We start from the raw sequence: 14241 nt of genomic DNA, 5'->3' as shown, positions 1-14241 counted from the left end.
GATGGGGGGGACATGGGGGGCTCCATAAAGACCTCATCGCAGCACTAGTTTGTTAGGTAGATGTTTAGGGTAGTTGTCAGCAACACACACTCATTCTCGCTCTCATACACGCACATACATACATGTGTAAAGACATGCATACAGGCTCTCACACGCCCACACATACTCGCAGTCTTGAAGCACAAACCCTCTCTCTCTCTCTCTCTCACACACACACACACACAGTTGCAGCTAATGATTTTTTTTTACACATTATTATTCAGAGAACACATTTTCTTCCTGTATGAGAGACTCGGAAACAAAAAAACAGAAAGGATGAACATTAGAAAGAGAATATGATTGTGTTATTCCATAGTCAGCCAGTGCAACAGAAACCAAGAATTGGAACACAGTGTAAAAAAGCGTAGTAAGAGAAACTCAGCCGTGAGGAAGCCGACCTTCCCTCTCAACAAAGGCTGTGGCATTGTCCCCTTTCCCTAGCAAAGGGACTGGTTGACTCCCTTTGTTTGTCTGTTTGTTGACTTATTTATTCGTTTTGATTGATTTGTGTGTGTCTTTCGTCTCAAAGCGCTGCAGAGCGTCCACAGGCACACAGCTCCCGTGGCTGTACTTTTCCACATCCTCCGGTTGCCATGGTGAGGGAATCCCCAGCCCCGACAACCTCACCTCCTCCCGGCAGCTCCATCACTCCTCATTGGCAGGGCTCTCCTCCAGAGGCGTGATGGCAGGGAGGCCCAGTCCTGTTGCATTGTGGGATGCAGTGAGGCTGGCAACAGTGTGTAGGAGTACGAGGACCAGCAGGCAGAGTTTGAGCCGGCTGTTACACAGTCTGCAGGCTGCTGAGGAGCTGAGGGAGGTACGGTGCTGGCATGGCGGGTGAGTTCTTTTCAGGGTCCCCCGGGTTCGGTTGTCCACTTTCAAGTCCCACCGCACATCGCAGCACTCTGCATCTGGGTCCACACCTGAAGGATAGTCCTCCAACAGCCCTGCAGTTGTTTTTTTGGGGGGTGATGGAGATAGATAACAATTAGCTCACAGCTCACATGTTGTGTCATTTTTTCTTTAGCCTGTATTTGCTTCCTGTGACAAAGAAGTAATGCTTCTCGTCTGGCCGTCCCAACAAAATCACTGGAGACCAAAACATGTAAAGCCCAATATAAACAGAATTCAGTGAGGATGTATTATTCCCAGATTGAAATAACAAAAGAGCTGAATGTACTAATTCAATTAAATACGAGAAAATAAAGAACCACATTCACAAATTTGAAAAACATGGGTCAAAAGTGACCCGATTAAATTCTTATTTTGTATATCTTTGCAGTAAATTAATTTCCGTTATTAAGAATTTCAGGTATTTCTCAGTTATTTGTTTTTGATCATGACAAATCTTTTTTATTTTTATTTTTCCTTTGTTACTTTTTGAATACATTTTTTTTTGTATTACTTCTCTTCTAATGCAAAACATGGGTAAAAGTAATTAATTTCTTGTATTATTTCATGCAAGGTTTAAAGTCTTATTTCACAATCCATTACTATTGAAAGAGAGAAGTATGTACAATACTAGTTAGCTTTTAGCTAGTTGACATATTCTGTTCTAGCTAGCTAACTATAACTAGATAAAACCCAGAATACAACAGCATATACTAAATAGACTGATAGAGTGTTAGTATTGCTGGTCACCATCATACCAGATTTATGGCTGAAATGGTCATAAAGATGCTGCATGAGGATGAGGATGAGGAAGATGTTGGTCTTGATTCTGAGTCAGAAACTTCCGATGCTGAGGACCTAGACATTGGTCCACAGCATCAAGCTGGAGTTGTGGGTGTGTCTTAGAATCCAGCTCTCCTAAATGAAGAAGGCTCCTTGATGACATAGAAAACTCATCAAGAAGCCACTCTGAAGTAATGAATGACTGAATTTAACACTAGTGAAATGCTACATCCTGTACCACCTCACTTATCTATTCTGTTCTGCTGCAGTGTCCAGGCTGAATCACTCTAATTAACAGTGTATTGTACAACCAGGCCTTTATCTACACTACAGGAGTGGTTTTTATGCACAGAGCCTACCAGAAATGTTATTTTCTGTGTGAAGAACGGATGGAAACACAAAGTACATCGTAAAGACCCATTCAAAATGCCACCAAAGCATTAAGTGGCAAAATGTATTGTATTTGCTCTGAGGACTGAGATCACAAACAGCTGACTGACACTTTCCACTGTCATTATAATAACTTGGTCATGGACTGTGTGCAAAAGATGTTAGTGCCCACTCTGCCCACTCTGACATACAAGAGGGATCGTGTAATTAATGCAGCTTTCTGAAAAAAACATGCATCTCGAGTTTGCGTATTTGCATCATGAATGACAAAATATTCACATGCATAAATACATATCGTATTATTCGCTAACTATGCATATTTGATCAGTCCTGCTGAGTGCAACAGTATCTTCACACAGCAAACTCTATTTTTTGAATTGATCATCATGCCTATAAATGTTAAGGTTTATGATGGTCCATGTTTTCCTCATAATCAAAAAACCTGATGAAAAGCCGAAAACCAATGAATGAATCCTGCTGATTTTTAAGTTTTAAATACAGTTTCCAGAGGCTAATATATTCTATTCCTTTTCCATTTATGTCCAATTGTCCTGAAAGACAACTCACTGAGTGGCACCATCGCTCTGTGTGTCATTACAATGGACAAGGGCACTGTTGTTTCTTCTAAATCAGTTTCTGCTACACGGTCATAGAGAGCCTATAACTGGTGCACCAAATGTGTATTGATCCACAGCTGAAAATAGTCCCCGGTAATCTTCTCCTGTTTTAATAGCATTTGTCAAGCGTTACTGAAATGAGAGCTTTTTCTCAGATTTTATATTTTCAACTGTATGTTAAAAACAAATAATAATAATTACAGTATATTTCCATCAAAGATTCCTCTGTATTGTACAAGGCAGGTTGGGGGAAGTCTGAATTCATTGAGGGACTGACAAGCACTCTGTTGGTTTTGTATACAAGAGTAAAATGGTCCAACAAAAAACATAAACAATCAGTTATGATCCAGAGAATCAGACAACAGTTGTCTCCATGGTGATGGAGGTCTGGGATGCAGGGAGGCTGACTTTCATGTCAAACTCCAAACCCTAAATGTAGCATTTTCATGAATACATTTCAAATTGATGTGATTAAGTAACAAACAAGGGACTTTCATTTATACAACGGGAGAAGAAAAAACGAAAAGAAGATTGTGTTTTTTGTGCCTGAGAGGTGGGAGAAAAAGTTTATAGCACATCCATATGAAGAGGAGTCATCTTCATCTAATAAAGACGACCAAATAAGTCAGTAGTGCTGCATGATGACACTGAATCCATTAACTCATACATGTCAGCGTTTAAATTGTAGCCCGCATGTTAATATGTGCACTGACAAGCACTTTGTTGGTTTTGGTCTTTTCATGTATCAATTAAACAGAAACATTGGATATCATCCATTCTCGTTCTTCAATTTTAGAAACAGTCAGTGAACTTAAGAAAGCAACCTTAACATTGTAATTTTACTTTCACATCTCACTATGTTATACCAGTGACCATGGTACTCTACTCGACCACCAGAGGGCAGCATCGGCATGTTATATGAAATATGAGCTTGTTGCGTTAATCACATTCTGGGAATAAAAAAACCCCCACATCAGATCACATTGTGTGGGACTCACCTCTCGTGTGTGTGGAGACGAATGTGTGGTTGTAACAAGGTAAAACTCTTGTGTGAGTCAGTGTGTGTCCCACTTGTTGTAAGCACTAACACTGTAGTGATAAACTACACTGGTCCACTGAGAGCAATAAACTGTTCACTACAGACTTCCTGTCACCGTCTCCCACTGTGCAGCTCACTCCTGAGTAATTGGCAACAATTAGCCCAGTTGTCATGGTGTGTTACCTTGTTAGGCTGCTAATTAAACATCCTGTAACTGTAAAGTAAGAAGTGTTTGCACTGGGTCCAGCTTCAGTTGTGTGTTCCCACTGAAGGGTCATCGAGCGAGACACTGTGCTCCCTACACGCTCACTAGGAGTAAAGGAAGTCACTCCGGCAAAGGGCGTGATCACTAGTACACAGGGTGGGCCAGAGGTGGTGCAGAGGTGAGCAGCGTGTGTTACTTGTAGCTCTGAATCCCAGGATTTAGGGAAGTAATTCTCTTTTATCCCTCAAATAGTCAACAAAGCACTTCAGCCCAGCTCATCAGTGCCCAGTGGTTGAGAGCTAAAGTTGCACAGAGCAGCTGCGTGACCCGCACACATGCAAATCAGTCAAATACGATACAGAATGAAGGAGAAAGACAGATATGCAGGGTATTCTCGTACCTGTGCATATAAAACTGGGGCTGCCTCCATGAATGAGATCATCATTGTCGGGCAGGACGAAGGGGCACCGCTGCTGCACCTCCAGGCAGTACTGACCACAGGGGATTCGCTTGCTGCAGTGCATCTGGGTGGTCTGGAAGTACTGAGAACACAGCCAGGGCTTATACACCATCTACGGTGGGAGACAAGAGGGGTGAGTGCAGAAGAGAGAGACCGGAGCAGGAGGAGGAGGAGGAGGAGGAGGGGGAGGAGGGTACAGAGAGAGAATATTGATGAGTAAGAGGGGGTTGTTTTCGGACGACACACACACACACATATGCACACTCTCCAATGCACGTGCATCATCCGTGACCTCAACAGTTATTGATTCCCAGGACTGAGCAGAGATCCCGTTCATCCTGACATGTACTGTTAAATATAGGTTGTGGAGTATTTGCCCTTTGTCAAGTGTTAGTTCCAATCTCCTCCTTTGAACAACTGAGTATTATGGGATCGGTGGCCTGCATGACCATCACCAAAAACCAGTATGCTTAAGGCTTAAAGCACCAGAGGACCTGCAACTTGTTTCATTCACAAAGAAACGTATAAACCAACACTTTTTTTTACATTGATACAATAGATGGACTCCCTTCAGAAAATAGTTACTGGTAAAGTAAAGTACTCATATTTCCTGTAGCTGTTTATACTCTGTTTGCACCAGTTCTGTTTGTAAACAAGAGGGAAATGGTCGAAGAAAACATCATCAGCTATGATCCAGAGCATCAGACAACAGTTGTCTCCATGGTGATGGCAGTCGGGGATGCAGGGGGACTTTATATCAATACTTTTCAAATTTATGTGATTGAGTTACATACAGAGACTTTCATTTGTTTAATGTGACAAACAGGAAAAGAACAAATGAAAAGAAGATTGTGTTTCTGTGCCAGAGAGGTGAGAGAAAAAGTATTCTCTCTATTTATAGCACATCCAAAGGAAAAGAGGAGTCATCTTCATCTAATAAAGAAGACCAATAAAGACAGTACTGCTGCATGATGACACTGAATCCATTAACTCATGTATGTCAGCGTTTAACTTGTAACACGCATGTTAATTACATACATGCACTGAATGGCCAATGTGTTGACGTATAGGAAACTGTTACACTACGAATCTGAACACAACAGGATGTATCACCAGCGAAATCTTTACAAAATCAGCAGTTTAAGTTATTAGTGTTGCAGTCGAGTCTGTAAACAGCAGAAAACCCCTTTTTAAGGATAATCACTTCACCAACTTAACAAAACAAACGGGTAAATAAACCAGGGCCTGAGTTGCACAATGTCAATGTTTGTGTGCGCAGTCATTTGTTGATTTATTACTCACCCATTTTCTCAACTCTGCAAGTGCACAAGTGGGGACAAATGATTTACTTAGCACCTTATTTCCCCGCTCCCATGTGAGGAGGCGCTCGCCTCATTGTGTGGTATTATCACCTGCAGCAATTAGCTGCCATTTCCTGTGAACCACTCCAGTGACTGTGTGGCAAGCTAGCACCTGCTGTGATCGCATGCCTGAAAACAGTGCAGCAAGCCCACCATCACATTACTCCCCCTCATATAACATGTTGATAAATAGGCTGCCTGTGTGTGTGTGTGTTTGCCAGAAAGAAAGATCAAAATAAATACAAATAAGATCACTGAACAGATCAAAACCAAATATAAGCGCACGATATAACGGTTATTGAAATAGAAATATACAAATCAAAAAAGACCATGGATCCACAGTATGAATACAAAGGTTAATTATAAGTGTTAAATGTTGCAATCCAGCAACATTTTGGAAAAACTGTGAACGAGAAAAGATGCGACAAAATTATATATGTTTCATTATACAAATTACTCTGCTTATAAATACGCAACCACGTGATTCAAATAAGAACAACAAATAAATGCAGATAATATATAATTTGATTTGGGGCAAATTACATTAAAACATTGAACCATTGTCTTGAACAGTAACTGTTTTCAGGAACTCAATTAGCCTTTGTGATGATAATGGTCTGTGTAACAGCAGCATCGTAAATGTAATGTATCGTTGTATCCAGATATAGATTCAAAGTAAATGTTAATTTCCATATGCATGACTGAACATGTGCACGTACTGAGGCTGTGCACACATTCATAATGTAAGGTAAGTTGCTGCATCGAATAATTTAATTTACAGCCGAAGATAAGGTCGTTTCCTGAGAACAACACACACGCACACAAACACACACGCACTGCCCTTCTTTCTAATCTGTTATCACTATGTAAATGTCACAAAAAAGGTGGTCATGTGATCCTCCTGTCACATCTTGTGCATCTCGTATGTTTGGGTGTGTGCATATGATTGTCCAGGTATGTGTGACGCTCCAGTTTCATGACGTGCTCCTCCCATGTTTACTCGACAGCTCGTCACGAACCTGTCAGCACTCGGCGATAAAGACAAACTGAGTTAAAAGCTGTCATTTCTGTCACTCGCCAAAATATCAACACACGACAACAATGTTGTTACAAATCACTGTCGAGTGGCGTCAATGCTGGCATTCATCAGATATTTCTCATCCTCAGAGAGTCCCTGAGGAAGTTAAGGTCTAACGAGTCATTTGCACAAAGGCTCAAGTCAAACAGTTCCCTTAAATTCAATCACGCGCAACCAAATTTCTAACACTTGAACATGTCAGTCCCCTTAATATGCCTATTTTTCTATGTCAAAATTATACCCTCGGAAATCTATGAAAATAGAAAATTCTGCCATATCTATAAAAATATGCCTGGGTCCACCTACTGATGTGGATTAACACCAACATTAATTAGGTTCTCCCCTGACCCACGCCGCATCCTTCCACAAAGCAACAACCAAACAAACAAACAAACCAACAAGCTGTGTCTCAATTTGGGGGCTGCATCCTTCTGAAGACGCATTTGTAGACCAATTATATCAAAGGGGCGTGACTAGGCTGTCCCAATAGGACAAATGTGTCCCTCAACTGAAGCGAACTGAGGCAAAAACTTCTGAAGGCGTAAACAGAAGAATATATTTTAAAACATAACAGCTAATGGAAAGAAGAACATTTTCGTGCATAGCTTTGTTGCTAAGCGACGGCTGTGAGGGTGGGACAAGCTAGTGATGCAAAAGGAAGACCAGGTCGTCTCATTTGGTTTCGGCCGACCTAGGTCCTCCGAAGGACGCGGCTGCTGAATTGAGACACAGCTGCAGACAGGAGTGAAAACATCGACTCCTCAGCAGGGGTAAAAAACAAAAGCGGAATAATCAATAACATCACAACTGAAGAGATTATCTTTGAACGCCACCTACAACAAATACTGAGATTTTACTTTAGCCTAGAAGAAAAGTGACAGCCCATTCCCCATCTGTTTAACACAAACTAGGACCTAAGTTATAGGTGAACCCAGGACCATAAAACTACAACAAAAAAAGGTCAGCGTATAATATCTGTCTGAAGTGCAACAGATGTGGAGCAAAAGAACACAACTCCTCTCGGCCCTTTGCCCCACATTTGTGTCCTTCAGCGCTCAGCAGCAGTTAGTGAAGCCCACCGCTGCAGCAGCCTTCAGTCTACTGTAGAACCATGACTAGTAATTTATCACCCGGCTGTCAAATCTCAGAGAAGGAGAACAAGGCAGCGAGTCAGAGCGATAGGGAGAGGAGTGTCATGATGGAGATAGTGAGATGCACTCTTTCTTCCATTTATATAACTTTCTCCTATCTGGTGCGTTCTTTCAACAGCTTGGGGAGAGAGTAAAATACTGCCCTCTCCTCAATCACTGACTCACAGTGTTAGAGGTCGGCCAGCCGGCTCTCAAATTTCTCTTCTCCTTCTTTCTGTCACCGTTCAATTCCTTTAACGTCTCTTGCTTCTGCTGCTTTCCTGTACCTCCTGTCAGAGAGTTATCTGACACATTGAGCTTGGACATGGAGGGTCCTAATAGAGGCCTCATGGTTTTGTAGGCTCATTCTGCTCTGTCGGCAAAGTAGAAGACCCAAGGAAAAGTAAATCTAGTTTAAAATAATGGTGCTGTCTGATAAACAATTGTTATCAAGGTCATTGTGAGATAAAATTGCCAGAGGGGGGCAAAATTCCTACAGGCAGAGTAAAGGATTTAACTTCAACAGAATCACTACTACTCTGTTTGTTTTGTCTGACACTGTGACGCTACAACTAATAACCACAAACTGTATGTAAAGTCAGATGACACAGCAGAATCTGTAAAGATATATATTAAGATATATATTTAGATGTATATATTTTATTTTCTATTTTAAATTTTTGATATTCTATTTCATTGTTATTCTATTTTATTCTTTTTTATTCTATTTTATACTATTTCTATTTTTATTTTATTTTTTGGGTTGAAATTACTGAGCATTGCTTAAAGAGAGTGTGTGACCCAAGCATTTCATTGACAGTGACTACTTCATGTTATCTCTGTTCATTTGACAATAAAAAATCTTGAATCTTGAATCTTGAATCCAAAAGTGAAGCCAAAACATTTCAATTGCCCCCTGGTGGCTGGATGTAGTATAGCTCATAACTACACACTTAACGTTTTATTTTCCCAAAGATGGCATTTATTGTTGTTCTTATCTCAGAGATATTCATTAAACTGTTTTACACAAAGTTTTTGTTCAACTAGTTATTTGATGCTAAGATGATCAAGCTAATAGTGAATCACAATTGGTCCGTTGTGTTTATCGATGGACGTGCACAATGCAGCTCCATTCAATGATCACTCCTGTGCGGATTCTGGACTGCGGTGCCCATATTCTGGATCATTTTAGTTTAATTTTTAAACAATGGGAGGTAGTGGAGACAGGTTGTATATTTTTATATAATGTTCATGTCTCAGATATTTTACAATAACAGCCTGCCAGAAACAGGAGGATTATTTTCCAAGGGAAATATCGATGCAGGTAGATGTGAACTATTAATTAACAGTATATCCAAAAACTGATTGAAAAAAGTTCAACCAACTGGAATTTGCATTCAACTCAGATCATTACTCTGGTGATAGTGAAGCAGTCAATGAACATGAGAAGAACTTTAATTACTAAATTCAAGAAAACAGGTAAATTAGGTTTTGACTTCAAATGAACAGCAGCACAGGAATGCATCAGAACACAAACAAATGTTTCACAGACATATTCAAAATATAAACCTCCTCTGACCAAGTAAATGGCTTTCGTTTTACAATTCCTAATTTTCTGTGTTTAGTTTTTTCTTGCATAATGGCTCATAATCATAGGGCTAGCAGATTCCTGATTACTGCTGCCCACATGGTGAAGTGTCCTTGAGAAATAGAACTGAATCCCAAATTGCTTCGTGTGTATGAACATGGGGAAAATTTTGCACTGGGAAAAAATAATGAAGGCATATAAATGTAAATACATGTAAATGAGATATAATATAAAGACTGTCCTCATTAAAAAAAAGAACAAATGTATATGGACTTGCTGTTCATTCTGTTTCCTACGTGGCCATAAAACCCCATTTCCCAAAGCATATGCTCCAGCTCAATTGAAAATTGCAATGCAACAATTTATGTAAAGTCAACGTAAAGAGGGGAACAGATATGAACGGGTGGGGGCGATGAAAATTTGGGCAGAAACACTGGATGACAAGAAGAGTATATTAAGACCATGATCTAAAGAGATTAAGGGTCTTGAAGACACTGAAGCTTCAAACTAAACTGAAAATCAGTCTGTCTGCTCTCAGGTGTCACACAGTGTTTGTGCATATTGTCACAGCAAACATCAGAGGTCCACTCAGAGAGATCCAGACTTTTATTTAGATCCGGAACAGATGTCAGTCCCCTACACATGCCTGATTATTTCAATCAAGATCGATGAATCATTATCTGAGAAACAATGAAAATGTAAAAAAATTGGTTCCTCCCCACACATACCACATCCTTTCACCAAGCGTGGTGGTACTCCATCCCATAGTTTGTGTGTAATGCTTATTACTGACACACAAAGTAACAAACACACAAACTTCAGATGATAACATCACTCCTCACTTAGCAGCTGTGAAACACTTTAGTGGTCAAAGCAAGAGGAAGCATTTTGAACCTCTTTCGATATTCAGCCGATGCATTCTACAATAAAGACCCTTCTTAATATATCCACTCAGTATTTTGTCTTCCTCACCTTCTGGTGATGCACACACTTGAGACCAGGCTGTCCCCTGGATTGGATTATTTCATTACAATTAGGCTATTAAGGTTGTAATTGATGAACGGCCTTACTCTGCCCTGTGGTATTGGTCTTAAGTAGCCCCGGATGGCCCTTCCTTGTCAGTGAGTCGTCTTTAACGCTTAATCTGGACTTGTGGTTGTGGTTAAACTGTTGACAGAAACCCTCCAACTCGCTGCAACTCCTACCTCCTTAAATACAGGCAGAGCCGCACACATGCATATACAGTTTCATGAGCCACCTTGTCAATTAGCTCACACAGACATTCAATGCTCCGCTGCATTCAGGCTATCCTCTTTTCTGCTCCGCTTATTTAAACGATCTCCGGCTTAAAACAGCAGATCTGGAAAAGTGTATAGTACAATAGCCCGGTTATAACCTACTTTCAAGTTGTGTCAGACCGAGACAATGGGATTAAAATTACACAAGGCAACAATGACATCTGAGTGAATTCTAATTAAGACTCATTGTGTTTTTGAAGGAAAACACACAGATTTTTCTTTCTACATTTGTTCCGAACTCTGTATCATCCAAGCTTTTGCTTCATGTACAAACAGGCTAATGTGTGTGGAGCTGTAAGAAGTGTTGTACAATCAACATGCAAGAAAAGAGAAATACAAAATACACCAGTTTTCTTCAAAGCATGTAATAATAACTACAAGTGGTTACGATTTTGTATATTGGGAAGTTTCCCCGGCTATTTAACCATGCACAAATGCTGACTAAAGCATTTCTATTCTATGGAAAAAAAATGATGTGTGCCCTTTGCACTCTATACTGTCCACTGAAGAAAAATGTAATTAACTCTACATTGTCCACAAAAGCCCAGATTATCATTCTGCATGCTCTCCACAATCCATTCAACCAGTGACACTTAGGCACTCTGAGATGTGAGGGGTCAAATAGAGGGTATTCTTTACCAGGAGCCGGTATGTAAACTTCCCCTTAATCTGCAGCAGCAGCAGCAGCAATGCCCCATGGGAGTTCCACTACAACGGGTTAATGCAAAGCAAAGGTTACACCTAAACATAATCAGAAAAACGACAAACACATTCACATATGCAAACAAACAAGCATGCGCGGCCAAACACGTCGGTGAGTCAATGAGTATGATCAAGCGTGACCTCAAACAGAGAAGAAAAAACAAACCCTGCAAGGAACGTGAACGTGTAATCAATGCTGTTTCATTGCAGGTAACTATCATATTAACTTAAGCCAATAACATTTAATTGGCCGTGATGTGTAAGCATGTATGTGCATTTGTGTGAGCTGTGCAGTGAATTAATGTACATTCAGCATAGCCAGGGGGCCGCACCTGGCAAGCATGCAAAACGGTGTCGGCAGCAGCTATACAGAGAAAATGTAACGTAACTAATGATCTAAACAGCAGCGCAGACGTAAAAATAAACAGGCAGGTTTAGCCAAGACGGTTATGAGAGGAGCCAATGAGAACATAATAGCAAACAAAAGGACGAGCGTGGCCGCCTGCAGACTGAAGCCGCAGCACAATACATTGATTGAAAGTGAAGTGAAGCAGAAGGCACTCATGCAAACTCCCTGAGAGCCACCTATTCAATTACATTAATGTTACATTTGAACGACTGTGTAGACACATAAGACCTGGTGTGTTCACAATGAGCCACCTGCTGTTTGTGGTCAATTCATGACAAACGCACACACACACACACACACACACACACAAGCAAAACAAATACCGAGCTTATGTTTTTACCACACGCCCAAGGACAGAGGAGTGTAATAATGTTACAGTGAGGTAATTAAAAGGTGAACATAAACATCCAAACAAATAGGAAGTGAGAGAGAGAGGGACACATGTGGAAACAAGTTGATCTGCGACCACGGAGGGAACAAAGTGCACCAGACCCTTTGCCGGGGCCATTATTTGGTGTCACGAGATTCGCAGTTAAAAGGGGAAAACATACATAATGAGCACTGAATCGCAGAATAGCTGCGGTACGGGATGAAAAATGTATGAATGAATCATACGGTCATGGCAGTGAGTGAATTAATAATGAAAAAATGAATTTCATCCAAGCTGGCGGTGCTCACTCCCTCAAAGAGTGTGTCAGGTGGTGCCCTGCGCCGGCTTCTACGAGACGAACAGTTTCAGGTCGTCCTGTTCAAAACGTTTATAGGAACCGGGCCACAGACGAGAAAGGAAACCTCATCATACAGAACAATGAACAAGACAAAGAGGCTGTGCAGCCACACAACTGTTCTGGGAGGTACTTGGACACATCACTTTGAGCCTGAATGCCAACATTGGTGTGGTACATACGCTGAATGTAAAGATTGTTGACATGACAGCTTCCAAAAAGTGAAGCCTCCTCCATGTTAATGGATAGGACTTGGACCAAACTAAAAAGTCAAGCACATTACTCCTAAGAGATGGTTTCTGCCATTTACGGTGGTTCTTATCCCACGGTTGTATTTACACATTTTCCTGATAAGTTTGGATGTAAATGTTATTTGATGCTATAAAGATGGGGTCTTGATTCAAAGCTGAGATTGACTAGTGATCGGTCGAAAGCATGTTATTCGGCCTTGATACTGCAGCTCCATCCCATGATCACTACTGCACAGATTCCGAATGTGCAAAAGGGCACCATTTGCATCCAGGATATTATAACTACATTTCTAAATAGTGGAGGAAGTGGTGACGTACCACACATCCTTATAAAAAGTCTTGTTGTGGTATTAAATTGATGTCCACCATTTTAGATTAAAGTATCCTCTGGGCCCCATGAATTTCTGAACAAACGATGAGCTATCCAGTGGTTGTGAGATATTTGGAGATATTTCAGTCCGGACATAACAAGACGCAGACCAACATTGCCATAAATAGAGCCAAACTGCTGGTGCGGCTTAAATATGAAAATAAACACACATTGCTGCACGACTTAATGGTCCACAGATCTCACCAGTTCTGTACTCCAGACAGACGGCTCTCCTGTCAGACTGAGAAGAGAAGACAAAAATGAAAATCTCTATAGGAGAAGCGAGAGAGACGGAGGCAGCGGTGGAGCGAGGTACGACAGTGAGGAATTACGGACGTGAGGATTGAGATGGATGAAGAAGGGATGGGACATTTTCTACATGGAGCACTTCCACACACACAAAACATTTGCCCCATAACTCACTTTGTTGTATTAATCAAGGTTATCTGGATGTAATTCATCGGCCCTGTCACGCTGACACTTACACTGATAATTAATTTGCCAAAGATAATTATCAGCAAGATGAGCCTACTGAGCGAGCGTGATGAATCAACACCCACCGCTGCCAAGCCGCTGTTAGCTCCATCAGGCCGCGGTTGTGTGCATGTGCGTGCACCTGCAGCTCGGTTTTCAACTCGGTTCCCTGGCAATGCAAGCCTGTTCAATAATGCAAGCAATCCCAGCAACAGACAACTATCCCCCTATAAACAGCAAAATCCCATTCTCTTTGCAGCGCCCGCTATCTGCCCTGCTGCTATCCATGCCAACCCCCCTGATCAGTCGCTGCACCCCCACCTTGTCGCCCTCTGCAGTGTGTACTGCAGCGGTGGGGTGAAAAATGGCCTGGAAGCTGGGGCTGGGGCAAGGTTGCCAGCAGGGACGTAACAGATACACGCGCTCACCTT

The 14241-nt window shown here is 41.3% G+C and overlaps 1 protein-coding gene across 1 annotated transcript in view; it reads right to left on the bottom strand.

Annotated features, from left to right (window-relative positions):
* Positions 1-684: 684 nt before the first annotated feature.
* Positions 685-14241, bottom strand: part of LOC133022229 (NALCN channel auxiliary factor 1) — a 74761-nt gene continuing 61204 nt past the window's right edge. Inside the window, exons 2-3 of the mRNA XM_061089264.1 lie at positions 4365-4536; positions 685-986 (exon numbers count right to left, since the gene is read on the bottom strand). Coding sequence (XP_060945247.1) covers positions 685-986; positions 4365-4536 — 474 coding nt within the window. The remainder of the gene's footprint in view (positions 987-4364; positions 4537-14241) is intronic.

This window comes from Limanda limanda, chromosome 16 (assembly GCF_963576545.1).
Source record: "Limanda limanda chromosome 16, fLimLim1.1, whole genome shotgun sequence".
Classification (NCBI taxonomy): domain Eukaryota; kingdom Metazoa; phylum Chordata; class Actinopteri; order Pleuronectiformes; family Pleuronectidae; genus Limanda; species Limanda limanda.
Note: the sequence above shows the minus strand (reverse complement) of the source record. Positions and strands in the feature narration are given on the sequence as shown.